This window comes from Pelophylax lessonae (genome assembly GCF_965119305.1).
Source record: "Pelophylax lessonae genome assembly, chromosome: 9".
NCBI classification, from domain to species: domain Eukaryota; kingdom Metazoa; phylum Chordata; class Amphibia; order Anura; family Ranidae; genus Pelophylax; species Pelophylax lessonae.
Window position 1 is genome coordinate 62,191,568 of NC_138776.1, and position 21,434 is coordinate 62,213,001.

General features: G+C 43.6%; 2 protein-coding genes across 3 annotated transcripts in view; one reads left to right on the forward strand and one right to left on the reverse strand.

Moving 5' to 3' along the window:
• Positions 1 to 1,606, reverse strand: part of UROS (uroporphyrinogen III synthase) — a 73,587-nt gene extending 71,981 nt beyond the window's left edge. The window contains exon 1 of one of the 2 annotated variants that reach the window (XM_082269380.1): positions 1,453 to 1,606. The gene's annotated coding sequence lies outside the window, so the exon portion shown is untranslated. The remainder of the gene's footprint in view (positions 1 to 1,452) is intronic. The other variant, XM_082269381.1, reaches the window with a different exon arrangement.
• A 90-nt stretch (positions 1,607 to 1,696) lies between these two features.
• BCCIP (BRCA2 and CDKN1A interacting protein) overlaps positions 1,697 to 21,434 on the forward strand; it is a 42,776-nt gene continuing 23,038 nt past the window's right edge. The window contains exons 1-5 of the mRNA XM_082269382.1: positions 1,697 to 1,887; positions 6,521 to 6,595; positions 7,679 to 7,759; positions 11,599 to 11,691; positions 20,825 to 21,012. Of these exons, the coding sequence (XP_082125508.1) occupies positions 1,744 to 1,887; positions 6,521 to 6,595; positions 7,679 to 7,759; positions 11,599 to 11,691; positions 20,825 to 21,012 (581 nt within the window). The 5' untranslated portion in view covers positions 1,697 to 1,743. The remainder of the gene's footprint in view (positions 1,888 to 6,520; positions 6,596 to 7,678; positions 7,760 to 11,598; positions 11,692 to 20,824; positions 21,013 to 21,434) is intronic.

Here is a 21,434-nt window from a genome sequence, read left to right on the forward strand (position 1 = left end):
GCTCTATTTGTGGGGGGAAAATGACATAAATTTGGTGTAGGTACAGTGTTGCATGACCGCGCAATTGTCATTCAAAATGCAACAGCGCTAAAAGGGGAAAATTGGCCTGGGCAGGAAGGGGGTGAAAGTGCCCTGTATTGAAGTGGTTAAAGGGGAGCACAAGAAGGTGTGGTGAAGGTGCATGGTGTGAGCTTCAATACATCAGAACACCGGTGAAAGAACGGACATTTAAGGACTATATTCCTTTTGCCAATTTCTTCTCCAAAAGCTTTTTACGAACAAGAACATTTTATAGCGCTGCTAATGTTATTCTTCCCGTTTCCATATAATGGTTTACACTAGTATATATCAGGCAAGGTAACATATGGAATAAATGTATATAATTCTATAAGAAGTATACAATGTATATAATTTTATATGGAGCTCTATAGGAAGTATACAATGTATATAATTCTATATGGAGTTCTATAGGAAGTATACAATGTATATACTTATATATGGAGCTCTATGGGAAGTATACAATGTATATACTTATATATGGAGATCTATAGGAAGTATACAATGTATATACTTATATATGGAGTTCTATAGGCAGTATACAATGTATATACTTATATATGGAGTCCTATAGGCAGTATACAATGTATATACTTCTATATGGAGATCTATAGGAAGTATACAATGTATATACTTATATATGGAGCTCTATGGGAAGTATACAATGTATATACTTATATATGGAGCTCTGTAGGCAGTATACAATGTATATACTTATATATGGAGTCCTATAGGCAGTATACAATGTATATACTTATATATGGAGCTCTATAGGAAGTATACAATGTATATACTTATATATGGAGCTCTATAGGAAGTATACAATGTATATACTTATATATGGAGCTCCATAGGAAGTATACAATGTATATACTTATATATGGAGCTCTATAGGAAGTATACAATGTATATACTTATATATGGAGCTCTATAGGAAGTATACAATGTATATACTTATATATGGAGCTCTATAGGAAGTATACAATGTATATACTTATATATGGAGCTCTATGGGAAGTATACAATGTATATACTTATATATGGAGCTCTATAGGAAGTATACAATGTATATACTTATATATGGAGCTCTATAGGAAGTATACAATGTATATACTTATATATGGAGCTCTATAGGAAGTATACAATGTATATACTTATATATGGAGCTCTATGGGAAGTATACAATGTATATACTTATATATGGAGCTCTATAGGAAGTATACAATGTATATACTTATATATGGAGCTCTATAGGAAGTATACGATGTATATACTTATATATGGAGCTCTATGGGAAGTATACGATGTATATACTTATATATGGAGCTCTATGGGAAGTATACGATGTATATTAATGTAGATAGTTATACAATGTATCCATCTTGTCACACTCACCACACATGACCCGGCCTCTATATGTCTATGGGAAAGGAGGGGGGAGGGATGACCTCTATTAGTAGTAAAGTCCGTGCCCCGTCCGGTTAGAAGGTCGGCTCTGTACCCGGTAATGTTCTCTGTCCTCGTTTATCCTTCATCACACCGGCAAGGCGGAAGAAGAAACGCTGACACGCCAACTACTTTGCCCGGGCTCCACGAATCCCCCCCGCCGGCAATGAGATAGTACAGTCCGCAGAACTTCCTGTTTACTTCCGCCTCTGCACGCTGGGCCTGGAAGAAGAAGACAGCATGGCATCTAGTGCGAAGAGGAGAGCTGTGCTCGAGGATGACGAGATGGAGGATGAGATGGGGGGAGAAGGAGAGGAGGACTCTGATCTCAGTGAGGATGTGGGGTCTGAGGACTCAGATGAGGCGGACGAGGACATGCATGAGGTGAGCCGGTCTGGACTACAAGGGTCAGCATGGCCTGACCGCTCCTGGAATGGTCTGATGGGACTTGTAGTCCTCCGTAGTGTTTTCCTGGCCTGCTCAGTGTGTTCATATTGGTGTGGATGAGATTGTACAATGGCAGTGTGTTGCTGCATTGTGAAGAGTGGAGAACATACAGTTTATATTTCACAAGCTCAGGGTGGAGGGCAGTGGTGTATTTTGGATTTGTGCTGCCCTAGGCAAGACTAAAATTGGGCGCCCCCCCCCCCCTTATGTAAATTTGCCCCACTGCTTTTTTAACAGACGTGACTCCCTCCAAAATTGAAGGACCACAAGTCCCAGCATGAACCCCTGAGATCTCACAAGAGGGGAGGGGGTGAGAGAGAGAGGGGAGTGAGAGGGGGGTGGGTGAGGGAGAGAGAGGGGGGATGAGAGAGAGGGGATTTGAGAGAGAGAAGGGGGTGAGAGAGGGGGGATGAGGGTGAGAGAGGGGGGATGAGGGTGAGAGAGGGGGGTGAGAGAGGGGGGATGAGAGAGAGAGAAGGGGGTGAGAGAGAGAGAAGGGGGTGAGAGGGGGGATGAGAGAGAAGGGGGTGAGAGGGGGGATGAGAGAGAGAGGGGGGGGGATGAGAGAGAGAGGGGGGGGATGAGAGAGAGAGAGAGAGAGGGGATGAGAGAGAGGGGGGGTGAGAGGGGGGATGAGAGAGAGAGAGGGGATGAGAGAGAGAGAGAGGGGGTGAGAGGGGGGATGAGAGAGAGAGAGAGGGGGTGAGAGGGGATGAGAGAGAGAGAGAGGGGGTGAGAGGGGATGAGAGAGAGAGGGGGGTGAGAGGGGGGATGAGAGAGAGAGAAGGGGGTGAGAGGGGGGATGAGAGAGAGAGAGAGAGGAGGGGGGATGAGAGAGAGAGAGGGGGGGATGAGAGAGAGAGAGGGGGGGGATGAGAGAGAGAGAGGGGGGGGATGAGAGAGAGAGAGGGGGGGGATGAGAGAGAGAGAGAGAGAGAGAGAGAAGGGGATGAGAGAGGGGGGAGAGAGAGAGAGAAGGGGGTGAGAGAGGGGGGGATGAGAGAGGGGAGAAAGAGAGAGGGAGGTGAGAGAGGGGGTTCTAGCAACCAGTGGCCAATAGAGTCTCAGGTGGAGGGGGTGGCTTTTTTGCTGCCCCCCTGCAAAGTGCCGCCCTAGGCCTGGGCCTTGTTGGCCTAGGCCAAAATACAGCACTGGTGGAGGGTATCAGAAACACAACAACAAAAAAAGAAGGACGCACCGACTTTGTGCATTACCACTAAAAAAGGTTTATTAATCCAAAGACGACATACATTATACTCGCAAACAAGTGATGATATAGCACATATAAAAGACAATGGAACCGGTCGTCTCCGAGGTGACCAAGGAACCCCTGTACTGGATGACGTGCTGTGTCAGCAGCTATATGGCTGGGCTGACATGTTTCGAGGGAAGACCCTCTTCCTCAGAGTCAAAAAGTAATGTGAGTGATCGGCCCTGAACCCAGGCAGCATCCAGAGCTGATCACTCGCATGTGATTCCTGCAGGAACGATTACATGTGAGTATGTGCCATTGTATGCAGGACCTGGCAACCTCCTATTGCTTTCAATGGAACTGCGACTCACAGATAATCACAGGGACCCCCACTGGAATTCTTGCATCTACTTGTAAGCAATGAATGTCCACAGGTGTGAATGCACCACGAGCCCCCCTTCACATTGGAGACTCTTGTCATGCGATCAGTGTCACCATCAAAGTCCTGCTATACATTCGGGTCCCCATCACAGCCCCCTTCCATAAACAGTATTTCACAAAAGTGAGTACACCCCTCACATTTTTGTAAGTATTTATTTTATCTTTTCATGTGACAACACTGAAAAAATGACACGTTGCTACAATGTAAAGTAGTGAGTGTACAGCTTGTATAACAGTGTAAATTTACTGTCCCCTCAAAATAACTCAACACACAGCCATTAATGTCTAAACCGCTGGCAACAAAAGTGAGTACACCCCTAAGTGAAAATGTCCAAATTGAGCACAAAGTGTCAATATTTTGTGACAATATTTTATTTTCCAGCACTGCCTTAACCCTCTTGGGCATGAAGTTCACCAGAGCTTCACAGGTTTCCATTAGAGTCCTCTTCCACTCCTCCATGACAACATCAAAGAGTTGGTGGATGTTAGAGACCTTGCGCTCCTCCACCTTCCATTTGAGGATGCTCAATAGGGTTTAGGTCTGGAGACATGCTTGGCCAGTCCATCACCTTTACCCTCAGCTTCTTTAGCAAGGCAGTGATCATCTTGGAGGTGTGTTTGGGTCGTTATGTTGGAATACTGCCCTGCAGCCCAGTCTCTGAAGGGAAGGGATCATGCTCTGCTTCTGTATGTCACAGTACATGTTGGCATTCATGGTTCCCTCAATGAATTGTAGCTCCCCAGTGCTGGCAGCACTCATGCAGCCCCAGACCATGACACTCCCAGAGTCCCACCACCATGCTTGACTGTAGGCGAGACACACTTGTCTTTGTACTCCTCACCTGGTTTCCGCCACACACGCTTGACACCATCTGAACCAAATACGTTTTTCTCTTTCATTCATACATGGACACAGCGCTCCATAAATCATACCTAGTGGGTTATATTGCCTCCTCCAGGAGTAGGACTAGGCAGAACAAAAAACACATGGCTACGCCCATGGGCCATCCTCAGCTTGGTATATAACCCCCCTCTCTGCTCTAGGTAATCAGTTTTAATCTGTCTAGTCAGGACCTAGGCACCCGGCTGGGATCTCTGGTCCTAGCACTTTTCTCCTTCCATACATTTTTTTTTGTTTTCTTTTGGCAGATCTACAATCAACTGCCGGGCTGGATAATCTAGATCCAGTGGTCCCCCAGCCAGCGAGCCCGTGCAGACCGCAGCTACGTGCTAGGTCAACTGCAACATAGCCTCACTGACCTCAAAAATTTGAGGGATGTATTCAATTTTGTGAGATACTGTATCCGGGTCCCCATTAGAGTCCCTCCTTACATCACTAGGGGGGAGAACCTCTGGGTGAGTCTAGGATGGAAAAGGACTTGGGGGTACTGGTAGACAACAGGCTTGGCAGTGGCATGCAATGCCAAGCTGCTGCAAGCAAAGCCAACAGAATACTGGGATGTATAAAAAAGGGGATTCACTCCAGAAATAAAGAGATTATTCTCCCGCTCTACAAGACTCTGGTCCGGCCACATCTGGAGTATGCTGTCCAGTTCTGGGCACCGGTCCTCAGGAAGGATGTGCTGGAATTGGAAAGAGTCCAGAGAAGGGCAACAAAATAATTAGGGGAATGGAGGACATCAGCTATGAGGAAAGACTACAAGCACTGAACCTATTCTCTCTGGAGAAGAGACGATTGAGGGGGGATATGATATCAATGTACAAATACTGTACTGGCGACCCGAGCATAAGGAACAAACTATTCAGAGAAAGGAAATACAATAAGACACGTGGCCACTCACTAAAACTAAAGGAAAGGCGGTTTAACCTTATAGTGCGTAAGGGGTTCTTCACTGTAAGAGCGGTAAGGATGTGGAATTCTCTTCCACAAGCAGTGGTATCAGCAGGGAGCATCGATAGTTTAAAAAACTATTAGATGGGCACCTTCAAGACCACAACATACAGGGGTATACAATGTACGGTTAACAGTAGACACACACACATCATAGGTTGAACTGGATGGACTGATGTTTTTCGACCTCACAAACTATGTAACTATGTAACTTAGTAACATCAGTGCCACCATCAGAGTCCCCTTAACATTAGGGTCTCCATCACCGCTCCCTTCCTTATATTTGGGTCCCCATTAGAGTCCCTCCTTACATCAGTGTCACTATCGGAGTCCCCCCTATACTTTAGGGTCTCCATCACAGTCCCCTTTTTATCTGGGTCCCCATCAAGAGTCCCTCCATACATCAGTGTCACCATCAGAGTCCCTCTAAACATTAGGGTCTCTATCACAGCCCCCTTCGTTATATCCATGTCTCCATTAGAGTCCCTCCGTACATCAGTGTCACAATCGGAGTCCCCCAAAACATTAGGGTCTCCATCACAAGCCCCCTTGCTTATATCTGGGTCCCCATCAGTGTCCCCCTATATATTAGGGTCTCTATCACAGCCCCCTTCTTCCTTATATCAGAGTCCCTGCTTACATCAGAGTCCCCCTAAATATTAGGGTCTCCATCACAGCCCCCTTCCTTCTATCCAGGTCATCATCGGAGTCCATTCTTACATCAGTGTCACCATCAGAGTCCCTCTATACATTAGGGTCTCCATCACAGTTCCCTTCAGAGTCCCTCCTTACACTAGGGTCTCCATCAGTGGAAACCCCTGGACTAGTATAAAGGAAATGTAAAAATAAACGGTGTCATTGTGTTCTATGTTCCAGACTTTAGTTGGTGAATGAAAAGAAAAGCCTCTTGTTTGTGCAGAGTCGTGTCGCCCCAGTGTGAACCGACTCTAAATCTCTGTACAGTGAAGTGTTTGCTCATTGCTATTTTCTTGGTTTTTATATTTTTATGTATTTTTACTGTGTCTTGTAAAAATATACAATTTTCTTATTTATTTTTATTTTCTTTGCTTCTCTTTTGTCTAAAGGAAGTAAAGGTTGACTTTGAAGCTCATACAATGTCTGATGGCGATCACGATGGGATCAAAAAACTGCTGAAGCAGGTAAGGAAATGAAATCTAATTCCTTATAAATGAGTAGGTTTGATTTACAGGGGATAAGTTTGACCCTGTGAGATGTTCCCATTCTCAGAATCCCTAGGAGTGTACCTACCCTCACCAACACATGCTAACCACTCCACACCGTGTACCTACCTTCACCAACACATGCTAACCACTCCACACCGTGTATCTACCCTCACCAACACATGCTAACCACTCCACACCGTGTACCTACCCTCACCAACACATGGTAACCACTCCACACCGTGTACCTACCCTCACCAACACATGCTAACCACTCCACACCGTGTACCTACCCTCACCAACACATGGTAACCACTCCACACCGTGTACCTACCCTCACCAACACATGCTAACCACTCCACACACCGTGTACCTACCCTCACCAACACATGCTAACCACTCCATATCGTGTACCTACCCTCACCAACACATGCTAACCACTCCACACCGTGTACCTACCCTCACCAACCCATGCTAACCACTCCACACCGTGTACCTACCCTCACCAACCCATGCTAACCACTCCACACCGTGTACCTACCCTCACCAACCCATGCTAACCACTCCACACCGTGTACCTACCCTCACCAACACATGCTAACCACTCCACACCGTGTACCTACCCTCACCAACACATGCTAACCACTCCACACCGTGTACCTACCCTCACCAACACATGCTAACCACTCCACACCGTGTACCTACCCTCACCAACACATTCTAACCACTCCACACCGTGTACCTACCCTCACCAACACATGCTTACCACTCCACACCGTGTACCTACCCTCACCAACACATGCTAACCACTCCACACCGTGTACCTACCTTCACCAACACATGCTAACCACTCCACACCGTGTACCTACCCTCACCAAACATGCTAACCACTCCACACAGGTGGGACAGAGTGATCTGATTTTGCTATGGATACAGCAGTGATACATTACTGATCTCTCCATTTCTATGATTCATCAGACCAGCAAGCATTGATGACGACTGAAAACACATATATTAGTTTGGACTTCATTTTAATTTACTTTTATTTTTTTAATTGTTTAGCTGTTCCTCAAAGCCAAAGTAAACATTGCAGAACTGACCGATCTTCTCGTTCAGCAGAATCACATAGGAAGCGTCATTAAGGTAATTCATGAATTGTAAATTTGTATTCTTTATACCTGCTGAATCTTTTAATGCTGAACTCCAGGTAGATCTAAAGGGCACAAATGCAGCTCTGTTACATAGTTACAGTATCTCACAAAAGTGAGTACACCCCTCACATTTTTGTAAATATTTTATTCTATCTTTTCATGTGACAACGCTGAAGAAATGACACTTTGTTACAATGTAAAGTAGTGAGTGTACAGCGTGTATAACAGTGTAAATTTTCTGTCCCCTCAAATAACTCAACACACAGCCATTAATGTCTAAACCTCTGGCAACAAAAGTCAGTACACCCTTAAGTGGAAATGTCCAAATTGGGGCCAAAGTGTCAATATTTTGTGTGGCCACCATTATTTTCCAGCACTGCCTTAACCCTCCTGGGCGTGGAGTTCATCAGAGCTTCACAGGTTGCCACTGGAGTTCTCTTCCACTCCTCCATGACGACATCACAGAGCTGGTGGATGTTAGAGACCTTGCACTCCTCCACCATCCATTTGAGGATGCCCCACAGATGCTCAATAGGGTTTAGGTTTTGACACCTGCTTGGGCAGTCCATCACCTTTACCCTCAGCTTCTTTAGCAAGGCAGTGGTCCTCTTGGAGTTTTGTTTGGGGTCGTTCTCATCTTGGAATACTGCCCTGCGGCCCAGTCTCTGAAGGGAGGGGGATCATGCTCTGCTTCAGTATGTCACAGTACATGTTGGCATTCATGGTTCCCTCAATGAACTGTAGCTCCCCAGTGTCAGCAGCACTCATGCAGCCCCAGACCATGACACTCCTGCCACCCTGCTTGACTGCAGGCAAGACACACTTGTCTTTGTGCTCCTCATCTGGTTGCTGCCACACATGCTTGATACCATCTGAACCAAATAAGTTTATCTTGGACTCCTCAGACCACAGGACATGGTTCCAGTAATCCACGTTCTTAGTCTGCTTGTCTTCAGCAAACTGTTTGTGGGCTTTCTTGTGCATCATCTTTAGAAGAGGCTTCCTACTGGGATAACAGCCATGCAGACTAATTTGATGCAGTGTGCGACATATGGTCTGAGCACTGACAGGCTGACCCCCCACCCCTTCAAGCTCTGCAGCAATGCTGGCAGCACTCATACGTCTATTTCCCAAAGACAACCTCTGGATAGGATGCTGAGCATGTGCACTCAAATTCTTTGGTCGACCATGGCGAGGCCTATTCTGAATAGAACCTGTCCTGTTAAACCGCTGTATGGTCTTGGCCACCATGCTGCAGCTCAGTTTCAGAGTCTTGGCAATCTTCTTATAGCCTAGGTCATCTTTATGTAGAGCAACAATTCTTTTTTTCAGATCCTCAGAGAGTTCTATGTCATGAGGTGCCATGTTGAACTACCAGTGAGTGAGAGTGATAACACCAAATTTAACACACCTGCTACCTATTCACACCTGAGATCCTATAACACTGAGTCACATGACACCGGGGGGAGGGAAAATGGCTAATTGGGACCAATTTAGACATTTTCACTTAGGGGTGTACTCACTTTTGTTGCCAGTGGTTTAGACATTAATGGTTGTGTGTTGAAATATTTTGAGGGGACAGCAAATTTACACTGTTATACAAGCTGTACACTCACTACTTTACATTGCAGCAAAATGTAATTTCTTCAGTGTTGTCACATGAAAAGATAGAATAAAATATTTACAAAAATGTGAGGGGTGTACTCACTTTGTAAAATGCTGTAGAATTTAAAGGGATGCATTTTTTTAAAGCTTTTCTTGTGCTAATAAAGGCCGAGAATAAATTCATAATAATTTAAATTCATGATAATAATTAAAAAGTCAAATATAATAGTTATATATAAAAATATGTATGTTTGTTTTTTTTTTTTTTTTAAACTGTAATTTTTGGTATCGGTCAAGTGCATCCTGCATTTTCGGTTTCAGCTCCAAAATTTCCATTTGATGCACCTCTAATACTGAGTGGTATGCTGGGTACCTTTATAGTGATGTTGTTATGCTTCTGGGAGATGCATTCTAATGCCCATTGTTTGCGATTTATGCATGCATCTTTCTAGCTTGTTGTTTGCAATGGTGCTGATTACGTGACTTTATTACTTTTGGAATCCCTGGCCTAAAAAATTGCAGGTGAGGATTCATACTTCATTTGCAAAATACCTGTTCTGGATCAGTGACCAAGAAACTTGGTTAGACTGAAACAGCCAAACAACTGGCTTATGCAGCCAAGGTCAGAAAAGTCAAGAGTTGTATGGAGAAATGCGTAAAACTCATTTTATGTCCAGAAAAGGATTTTTATGTAAAGTGAAAAAAAAAAATAGAATGGCAACACACTGCATTCCCGCCCCCCCCCCCCCCCCCCATCAAGTCTTTAAGGAAACAAACCATAGAAGAAAATACTTTTTTTATAAGTAGTCCATTGCTAAAGCTTACTTTTTTTTTCACCCTGATAAAAGGAACCACTACAACCCCTGAAATGCACAAGTATTCTATTTTACGTGACTCTAAATAAAACAAATTCTGGACACCATACAAGTTTGGCGCTTTCCTCCATACGCCTCTAGCTCTCTTGAGGCAAGAGCTGAACTCTGCTCCTGCATAAAGAAAATAAGCTGCCCAAATTCAACTTCTCACACCAAATGAGACACCCCATCAGGAACCTCACCAGATTTGGAGATTCAGTACTCCACAACTCTACCCTTTTTAAATGATGATTTCTTTTAAAGCAGCTATACTTTTAGTAGCTTGGCAGTTTGGAAACCAGAGGAGGGGGTACGTGGTTTCGGACAGGGACAATTTTATGCCGCATGCCTAAGAGATCTTACACATGGGTGGCACTGGCCAGGGAGCAGTGTAAAAACAGGCAGCTGATCTGCGTTTTTACTGCCCACCCACAAACAGACATGGCACCCATATAGCCACATATGCTATGGCAAATTTAGGTTAGCATGCCAAGTTTAACAGGTGGCACTGCCTACCAAACTCCCCATTGAAGTCAATAGGGCCACACTGCAAATGTAGGTCAATCTTGGCTCGCGGTTGCAGCATGTTGTTACAATACTAAATGCCTGTTTAGCTGGAAAAAAAACAGCTAAAAAATACACATTTAGGAAGCAGTATCGCTTCCTGAACATCTGGAAACCACTGTTCTGCCAATACTCTACAAAGCAATCCTCTGTGTATCTCCCTTGTGGAGCACTTTTCAGAGGGCAGTAAAAACTGCCACCCTTTTAAAAGAGGCCTAAAAGTTTATGGAATATTGTGTATTGAATACAGCACCCAAGTAAACAGTTTCTCACCCAACGAAAAGTTTATTTGGCATATTTATGACTTCATTTGGTGTGATTATGTATCACTTATGGCCCCATTTAGCAAAACTAGTGTGTGATAAATTTTGCACTTGGCATTCGTTAATAAGTAAGGATGTGTGTAATAGGGAACCTTAGAACTTTGTTTCCTCATTTTGTGATGTCTACGTTTAGCGCCCGGTCACAGCAATCGCGACATTGAAATCGTGCTACTTCACTTGTAGTAGTGGTACTTCATGTGCTACTTGGAAGACATCTTGACTTCATGTACAGATTTCTATGAAAGTCAAACCTGAACTTGCGAAAAGTTGTGCAAAAACGACTTTCAAAATTGGTGCAACTCCGATGGAGTTACAGTCGTTCCAAGCAGATTTGACCGCTTCCCTTGCAGACAATAAGGTGCAACTTGTCGTGTGATTTGAAAGGATCAAATTGCATGACAAGTGGCACCAGTGTGACTGGGGGCTTAAACTACTCCATGTTATAATGACAACTGATTTCTATCTGTGTTTGTTCCATATCACAGCAAGCTGAAGCTACGGATGATAGTGACGATGATGAAGATGATGAACACCATGTTTTTGGTTTCATAAGTCTTTTGAACTTAACAGAGAGGAAGGTGAGTAAGGGTAGAGTTCCTCATATGTGTGTGTCTATTTTATTCCTCTGATGGTAGAATGTTGTTTGTCTGATGAGGATTGTAGAGCTGCAGGTTGGTGTAAATTATTCATTGGAGACAGGGCAAGCACACTGTTCCCCAGTGAAACAATTACAATACTGGATCCAGGAAGATATCTGATGATATTGGTCATTGTGGTCTGATCTGTTAAAATGGCACTTTGCTGGACTTGGTTAAGGCAGACCTATACAAAGATAAATTTGGTCTACAACAACAGTAGCGCAAGAGCCCATTCACACTAATACGACTTGTCAGCCTGGCAAGTCGCGGTCCCATTGTGTGGTACAGGAACCGTTCTAATAGCGACACAAGTCGCTCCGACTTAGAAAAAGGTTCCTGTACTACTTCGGGGCGACCTGGAGCGACTTGCATAGACATTCATTCTGTGAAGTCCGTGCAAGTCGCGCCGAAGTCGCGCTGCACTCGACTTCACAGGTCGCCCCCTAAGTCGTGCCGCGTTGGTGTGAACCGGCACTTAGAGAGAAACTGAGCTTTGCAGCTGTAAAACTCACTTTTTCCGCTTCCTGTATTGTGGCCAGAGCCTAGGCAAATGTATAGTTGACATTCAGTGGGAAATATACACTATATTACCAAAAGTATTGGGATGCCTGCCTTTTACATGAACTTTATAGTGTTACTAAACCCAGTAATATAAAAAAATGTTCATCAACCCCCCCCCCCCCCCCGCACTGCCAACAGCTTATAAATAATCTTTTTGCATTAAAATACTGCAGCTATATACCTTGATAGCTGATCTGTATACTGCGGTCACGTGATACTCTGCAGGGTCCGCCCAAGCCCACAGTGTTCATGTAGGAGATTTCACTGCCTTTTGAAATCCACTACAGCCTGTGTCCTCATGCTTTTATGGGAGGCGGATCATCCATCAATCAAGATGTACATCCCAACCACTGTGTTCTTTTTTAGTTACTGGGAATGGAGGAGGAGGGAGGGAGGGAGGGAGGGACTGGACTGTCATTTAGGATCTGTATACACGCCCACATGTGTGATGTCAATACCATGTGACCTGAATGGCTCAGCTAAAACCAGGAAGTGTTCCATCCAAAAATAGAGACCAAACTGAGCATGTGCAGCTGAACTACACTTACTGTGCTTATCTGGACTTGTCCAGAGGGAACGTGCAGGAGGGGGATGATCTGTGCATACAGGATCATATTTTTTTTTTTTTTTTTTACACAATGCAGAGGATTATTCACTTATTATTCAAGTTACACAGTGAGTATAACAAGCATGCTATTCTGCATCTATAGACAGATTTTACTGTTGTGGTTTTAGTAACACTTTAATGGCATCCCAGTCTTGTTCCGTAAGGTTCAATATTGAGTTGGCCCACCCTTTGCAGATATAACAGCTTCAACTCTTCTGGGAAGGTTCTCCACAAGGTTTAGGAGTGTGTTTATGGGAATGTTTGACCATTCTTCCAGAAGCGCATTTGTGATGTCAGGCACTGATGATGGACGAGAAGATCTGGCTCAGAGTCTCCACTCTAATTCATTCCAAAGATGTTCTATTGAAAAAACAACAGGCGAAGCACCTCTAAGTGCAGTAAGTTTTTAATCCAACAGGCACACAAGATATAACCACTCGCATGAGGTACAAAATGGTAGGCTCGATCTGATGTCAGGAAATGGTGATAGAGTCCAATGTCCAGAGTCCGGGAGAAGAGGTGACTGAAGCCGGTAGATGGACTCGGAGGACAAAACAAGCCGACTGCTGTCTTCCGGGGCCGGCTGATCTCCGCGTGTCAAGCTGGAACACAGCGTCTGTCGCGTGACGTCACCAAAACAAGAGGAATTGCACGACGCGTTTCAGAGCATGCACCAAGCTCACAGTGAGCATGCGCGCTCTTTTTTCAAGTGTTAGTGCAGAGACAGCAGAGGGAGCCAAATTTATACTAAGGTGATCCATAAATGGGAGTATACATAAAAACGAACCACCAATGGACTGAACTTAAGATGTTCTATTGGGTTGAGGTTAGGACTCTGTGAAGGCCAGTCAAGTTCCTCCACCCCCCAAACTCGCTCATCCATGTCTTTATGGACCTTGTTTGAGATGGCCATTGTTGACCTAAGTCTGAAAATGCTGGTTGCCTGGCAGTCTCTCCTGCTACATTCTCTTGACACACTGACCTAGGACAACCATGCAGATTAGAAAGTCAGAGTAAAGCAGAGCTCCAAATCTGTGTATTTTTTCTAGGTCAGTGCCTTTACAATGACTGATTCTGGATCAATAGAACACCCAGATAACTACTCTCTGAAAAGTAAGGTAGTGGCAGCCTTCCTATTCTCCCAGTACAGGTTTTTTTCAACATATTTCCTATCTCTAAGGCAAGCCATACACGCTGTTAGATTTAGATCATTCAGCCCTGCATTCTAAACATTGGGGATGGAGGAACCTACCTTGCGGGTTGTTGTATTTGGGTAACTGCAGCACCCACAGCTGTCTGAATACCTGCATTTGTTTGGCCAACAATTTCTGTCAAATTTTAACAAGCCAGGTAGTGCTGACAGGACCAGCCAAAGCTTGAATTTCAGATCATTTAATAGGAATTCGACATAATTCAAGCAGTGTACGACCAAAATAAATTACCTGCTTTTCTAAAACAGTACATTTTTGAACAGTGATGTAGTTGACCAAAGTTTATAAATGGCACTGGAGAAAACGCACACAGGAGGCCATTGCACTCTTTAATGCCTGTCATCAGCTGGCTTCACAGACTTGCTGTACAGAGCCAATCAAAGCAGCTCTGTACCATGTAATTGCTGTGATGACCAATCCTAGCAATCAGAAATGTAATCACACTGATGTTTTACTTTTGGAGATCCCTTCTCTTCCTCTTACAACAGAGGAAGGGAAGAAAGAACATAGTAACTTATGAGTAAATATTTATGATCTCCAGCCTGTATCTGGATGTGACCTGTTTATTAACCCTTTTGCCTCCCTTATCCTGCCCTTTACATTTTCATCTTCATCCTCCCATTGTATGTGACCTACAGTATATAGTAACCCTTTCACCACTCCCCCCCCCCCCCCCCCCCTCCTCTGTTTGACTTGTACATAAATGATATACTGTAATTGGTTCACAATTACCAAGCCTCATGTTTTGTTCACCTCAGTACCAGCAGGTTTATTTATTTATTCTTTTTTATTGTGCAAAATTTGTTCTGTGGTTGTTGCCCCCCCCCCCCCCCCCAAACCTGGTACGCATAGCTTACACCGTCCTGCCCACATCTAGGAACCGACAAGGGCACCTCGACCCTTATACAAAAAACTAGGTACTACAACAGATGAATTATTTGATATGAAAGACTCTTCTGTCTTTTCTACTAAAGATCTTTTGACCATGAGACATAAACTACATGCGTTACATTTGCTTAATTTGCACTTGTATGACCCTATCATGTTAAGAAACAAGGGGATATCTTTAGTCTTATTCTCATATTTATCTCCAATACGACTGGGTGCAATGATACTTTTAACGTTATTAGCCCGCCTAGACACTACCTTCGGTTTTACTGGCAGAACTCTACTCAAGACTTAATCCTGTCCTATGGCCTAGGGTGCCGTTATCCCAATCGATTTATTTTATTTGTCCTTTTACTAAGGGTTTCTGTCCAGGTTATCTTGTGTTGGTGTGACCAGTCAGCCGGGGCAAACCCACATTCCCCTGGTCAATAGTAGGACCACTAACCATGGAATATATCACATAATGGCCCAGTATTCTTAGCTTTGGATGTTTTTTTAGTTATAGAATTATATTTATATTTTTATGTTTAAACAGAAATCATTATGATATTTGTGTATGGGTAATGTTTAAGTACTTTCATAATTCACTTTTGACATGCGATGGAATAGTTTTAATCATTACATAATAATTTGTACACAGATGAATAAGATATACAGGCAATCTGTGGTCTAATGAGCATTTATAAATAGATTGGTCTTATCGGTATTTTTATATCATCAAATCGATTACTTTTATGTTTTTTTTTTTTCAACCTGTAGCTGTATAATAATGGTTGCTACCAATCCTGTTACCCACTGCTGACTGTGAACTCCATTTCTCCTGGTCTGGTCCCTTTAAGACACTTGCGGAGGCACTCGGAGGGGGTCATGGGTTCCTATATAAAGTGGCTGTCCAGGGTATGGGTGCGACCTGAAGGAGGCTACGCCTCTGAAATGCATTGTCATAGCAACCCTATTTTCCATCCGTCCAGCAGATCGGATGGGATCGGATGAGAACGGACAGACGGTCTGTTCCCATCTGGTTCCCCCATAGAGAACAACAGGGACCTGACAGCTCTGTCTCCGCACACAGCGTGGAGACAGAGATGCCTTCCGCCTGCTCAGCCAGGGGGGGGGGGGGGTCGATCCCCCGCTGAGAAAAACGGAGTCCGCTGACAGACTCTCCTGTGTGAAAGGGGCCTAAAGCAGACGTACGCTCTCTTGCTTTTGTTTTTGCATACAGATACTTGTCCACCACCCAACAAATTATTGCAAGTACAGAAATTTACAGTTGGTTCAAGGAATGTGGTTGTTAGAGAGTGGAGGTTGCTCATCAACATCCTGGAACTTCAGCTGGCTCTTCTACATTGATCTGTCTACCTTAGGGGGTCTTCCTATCGGGGTGCAGTCAGACAATGCCACGGCAATTGCACATATCAGACATCACATAGGGACAAAAAGTCGCGCGGCTGAGGAAAAAAGTATCTCCTCTTGTCCTGGGCAGAATTTCACATTCTGACCCTCTCCATTGTGGACATTTGTGTTGTGAAAAATTGGCAGGTGGTGTTTCTCAGCTATCAACAGTTGAATCAGAGGCGTTGGCAGCAATTTGACTGTGGTGTGGGATTCTGTATGTGGATCTCTTGGTGTCTAGGTTCAAAAACAAGTTGGATTGGGTATTTCCTGGTACGGGAATCCTCCTTAATCTATACCTTTCCGGCGTTCTACTGATTCTGATCACACCTGCTTGACCAAGAAGACTGTAGTATGCAGACATTGTAAATCTCTTGGCATATGAGCCATGAGCTTTCTCAGAGCAATAAAGCTGATTTCCAGAAAGGTGTACTATCGTACATAGAAAGGCTCATTGTAAGTTTTGACAGTATGTTGTGGGGCCAATTTTGGCTTTTCTCAAGTCTGCTGTGCAGATGTCTCTTGCCTTAAGTACTACATACAAGCAAAAGAAACTCGCTGTTCAAGGTGGTTCAGAAGCTTAATGACCAACAGCGGTGCATGCCCCGGCTCGCCTCCGTAGATAATCGATAATGAAAAGAAATGGCTGCACTCCAGATAAGGTCAAAATCCAGGTTTATTGCTGGACATCCCAGTGTGACAAAAAGGTGGCAAGGTACTATCAAGGTGCAGATCTCAGCTTTGGCTGTTTGATTTCACGTGAATTGTTCTGCTGGTGCAGGCCCTCTGTCTCTGTGGGACTTTAATTTGGTGGTGTCTGTTTTACAGATTTCTCCTTTGTGAACCGGAGTGATTCCCTTGTTGCTTCTAATGCACCAGGTGTTATTTGGTTGCTATTACTTCAACTTGTAGAGTCTCTGAGCTTAGTGCTGTGTGTGACAGTGGCGGGCATCAGACCCCTGGCCTTCTCATTCACCTCGTGACCAAAGACCAAGCAATCTCACACCCTGCCGTCATTTGCGTAACAATGCCACTCTCAGCTGCACCCAGCACACAGATTGTCCAGCTTGCGGGACCACAATCCAGATGCCAGCAGACAGAGCGATTGTCACCGGGTTAATTAAACTATTAACCCTTTCCTGCCACCACCTCTACGTTATATAATGAGCCCAGAGGACGCTCGTGATTTTACAAATATCAATTATGACTTTAGAATAACCGTCTGTAACACACCCACTATCACCTCAGACAAGGATGGTGCAGATAGGTTAGCCTAAACAATACAAATATCAATTATGACTTTAGAATAACTGTCTCTAACACACAGTAGCGCTCTTCAGGAGGCAGATTCGTTTGGGTCAAGTTGCGTTTAAGAGCTTAGAGACAAAGTTTAACACTTTTCAAAATAAGGTTTAATTATAAAAGGTTAAAAATTGGTGCGAATAAAAATATTTACAGAAAAATGGGTTACAAAGGAATGGAGACACAATACAGCAATTTAGAAATAGGAGAATAAAAGAATGAAAATACTTGCATTAAAACGGTCCTGGTATTACCTTGGTTTCAGAGTTGAACAGGTATGTTTGGTTCCCCTTGGGCGGTGTTATGCCGTCGATCTTAGGATGAGAACTCTCTCAGTCCCTGCCTTTTTCTCTGACCCTCCAGGGGGTGTCACCAGAAGTACTCAGCCAATGGCTCTGAGTCTATAAACTGCTAAATGACCTCCTGCTTTGACAGATTCATAAAAGCACTCATATCTGGAGATATGAAACGGTGACACGCTCGAAACCGATGTTTCATGGTCTGGTTTGGAATGTCCTATCTTTAGACACTAAACATGGGTTAGCACGGAAAAACCTCTGACCTGTACGGCATTGGATCGCTAGCTTGCCTTTCCTCAGCATGAAGGTGTCCATGCTGGGACTTAATTCGATTGGTACTTTATGGGGCACCCAAATATCTACTTTTTGTTAATGTGTTATGTTCGGTTAAAAAGATATGATTTGAGCACGGATTGTGAGATGTAAGTTAACAATTTGGCTTTGAGAAGGTACAATGCAATTTCACTGGACATCTAATCTGACCCCCTGCTGTCCTAGGAAACACAACTCCTGCTTGGTCAAGCTGCTTGTGTATATTAAAGGTGTGAAGAATGTCAGCTTAGCAGGAACCTGGCATATAGTGACCCAGGGGGTCATTAAACTGCCAAAAGGCTGGAGGATGAGGCTGGTAAGAATGACCCATTTGGTTTTAACACTGTCAACTAAGCATGGTTGCGCTATTCCTTTTTAATATACATGTTGCTTGGTCCATAGCTGCACCGGCTTTAGATATACATGTTCAGGGTTTGCTCCCCCAATTTTTTGCTTGTTTATTATGTATTCGGTCTGACCAGACTTATGCGTTTGAGCATCCCATCCCCCACACACACCTGTACTCTTATTGGTGTCCTCTATCAAGTAGATATAGGAGGAGTCCCCTGCAGTGCATTAGCACACCTTCCCAGCAAGGAGTGTTGTCTCCAAGGGTAAGAGAGGCTGGATTCACCCCTTTTTTATGGATAGTGTAGGACCCACTGATAATGGGGTACTTTGACGCAGTGGTGGGCTTGAGCACGATATGGCCATATGGTGGGACTAAACCCCCATTTTTATTTATGGATTGTCTCCATATTTGATAGTCATTTCTTTTGCATGGTTGCGCTATTCTTTTTTAATATACAACTAAGCTTGAAACACAAGATGGATGCTTGTGACAGCGTTTGAACGAAATGGCGGCCTGACAAACTAGAGTGCCAACGCAAGATATCATTACACTGTGGTTTTCCCCTGTTCTGTTTTGGGTTATTGGCTTTGTTCTGTTTTTGGGTTATTGGCTTCGTAGCTATGTTGCCCACTATTTGTGTTCAGTGCTTTGGGATATCCCAAGTGATAATGAATATGAAGATTTCCTGTGGCCTCTGATGTAAAAATTAGAATCTTGGGTTTACCTGTAAAATCCTTTTCTTTGAGTACATCACAGGACACAGAGATCCCTCTCTTTATGTGTGTTCATTTCATTGCTTGTTACAGAACTAAGGCTTAGCTAAGCTATAGTAGGGGTTATGCCTTTTTTTTTTTTTTTTTTTTTTGCCAGTGTCTATTTACCTAAAGGTAGCAGCATAAGTTATCATGTATATGAAGATGCCTTGTGTCATATACTCCAGAAATAAAGGAATTTTACTGCCCAGTAGTACAGGAATTTTGGCTGGGGGTTACCTGTACTTTTATATGAGCCAGTACAGATTCCTGCCAGTTCTGTTGACCATACCGGTCTGCCTATTTTATGCCCATAAATCCATACTTTTTACTGGAAAAAGCCTGAGGCTCCTTCTCTATCATTTTGGAAAGGCCTAATTAATAAAGTGCTGCCATTATATAAAGCAGGGTACTTGAGTAGGAGGTGCATATGAACATTTTGAAAAGGTATAGCAGTGCTGGTTGGCTGAGATTTTCCCATTTACTCTCGGTTAGTTGTTTTTGGTTTTCATGCTATCTGTGATCACCTAAAACATTTTGTTTTGGGGTATTACTTGCATTTTAAATTTAACATTTCCTGCCTGCTGGATATTGTGGGGTTCTGATTCTGAGATGTATGTTTCCAGCCCATGGTACCTCGAGGCCTTAAGCCTCGTACACACGTGTTGAAAATCGGCAGGGAATTTTCGTCCGACGTCCGATCCGCCGATTTTCGGCTTGTTGGTATGATGCTTCCGACAACCGACTCCGACTTTTCGGTCGAAAAAATCCTTGTGTGCAGGCTATAAAATTTTTGTCCACCGTCAAAACACGTCCGATTTTCGTGCAGTCAGTACAGATTTCGACAGGGAAAAATCTTATGAACAAGACTAGGCATGCTCAGAGAAGAAAGAACACAAAGAAAGCAATCCAATACATGACATCACTTCTAAAGTATAATTCTGTCGGTCGACAAAAGTCCAGTGCAGTCTAGAGCACATTCCAACCAACAAAACACAACTATGGACAAAAGATGGACGACCGGTCGGCCGTTAATCATTGCGTGTGTACTAGGCTTTAGGGTTCCAGTCCTTTAGTAAAGATCCTTTCTATTCGGCAGTGGACTCCCCTTATCTCTGCTTGGTACACTGCAGGCATTTTGCACAGGTGGGGGGGTTTCCACCTTGTAGATAGATGAATATGTATATTCATATGTGTATGTTTTTAGTCCAGGAGACTGGTGTATGTTGTATTTTTTGTCTTTTTATTACTATTTTTTTTTTTTTAACAATAAACAATTTTCCAAAAAGGATTTTTAGACTATTAATGCCCTTAAACAACTAAAGCTTGAAATGAGTACCTACTGAAAACATGCTGTAAGTAACTTCCTTAATGAGGACATTATTTTGTTTTCTTAGGATACCCCATGTGCTGAGCAAGTAAGAGAACTGATTCTGAGCCAATGTGAGAACACCTGCGATCAGAGCACGGTCGAACAGTTAGATAAAGTTTTAAATGACAACAGCAAACCTGTAGGCCTTCTTCTCAGCGAGAGATTCATTAATGTTCCTGCACAGATTGCTCTGCCCATGCACCAGCAGCTCCAGTAAGTCTAATTTCCAGCTTTTTTTTTTTCTCATTTTCCTTCAGTCACCATCAAAGATGTTATTTAAATGTAAATGTGTTGAAGTGCAGAGACTAAAAACTGTAACAATGTGACAATGAATTTGATATGATTAGTAGAGGCAGGATATGTTCTGTCTTTGTTTTCCTATGAAAAGTAGAACTGTAATTGTTTCTCATATGTTTGGAGCACAAAAACCACAGTGCTTCTCGTTAGGATTCATTTATAATCTGTACAGCTTTCAAATTGGGAAAATGCTGTTTTAATGATTTTTGTACTGCAACTATTTCTGCTTCGCTGTCGCAAGTAACAAATGATTGTGTACAATTCAGAAAGCTGCTGCGTTGAGTAGACCTGGCTGTACGCTGATCATCAGACAGGCTAGGTAATCTTAGATCCCTTTT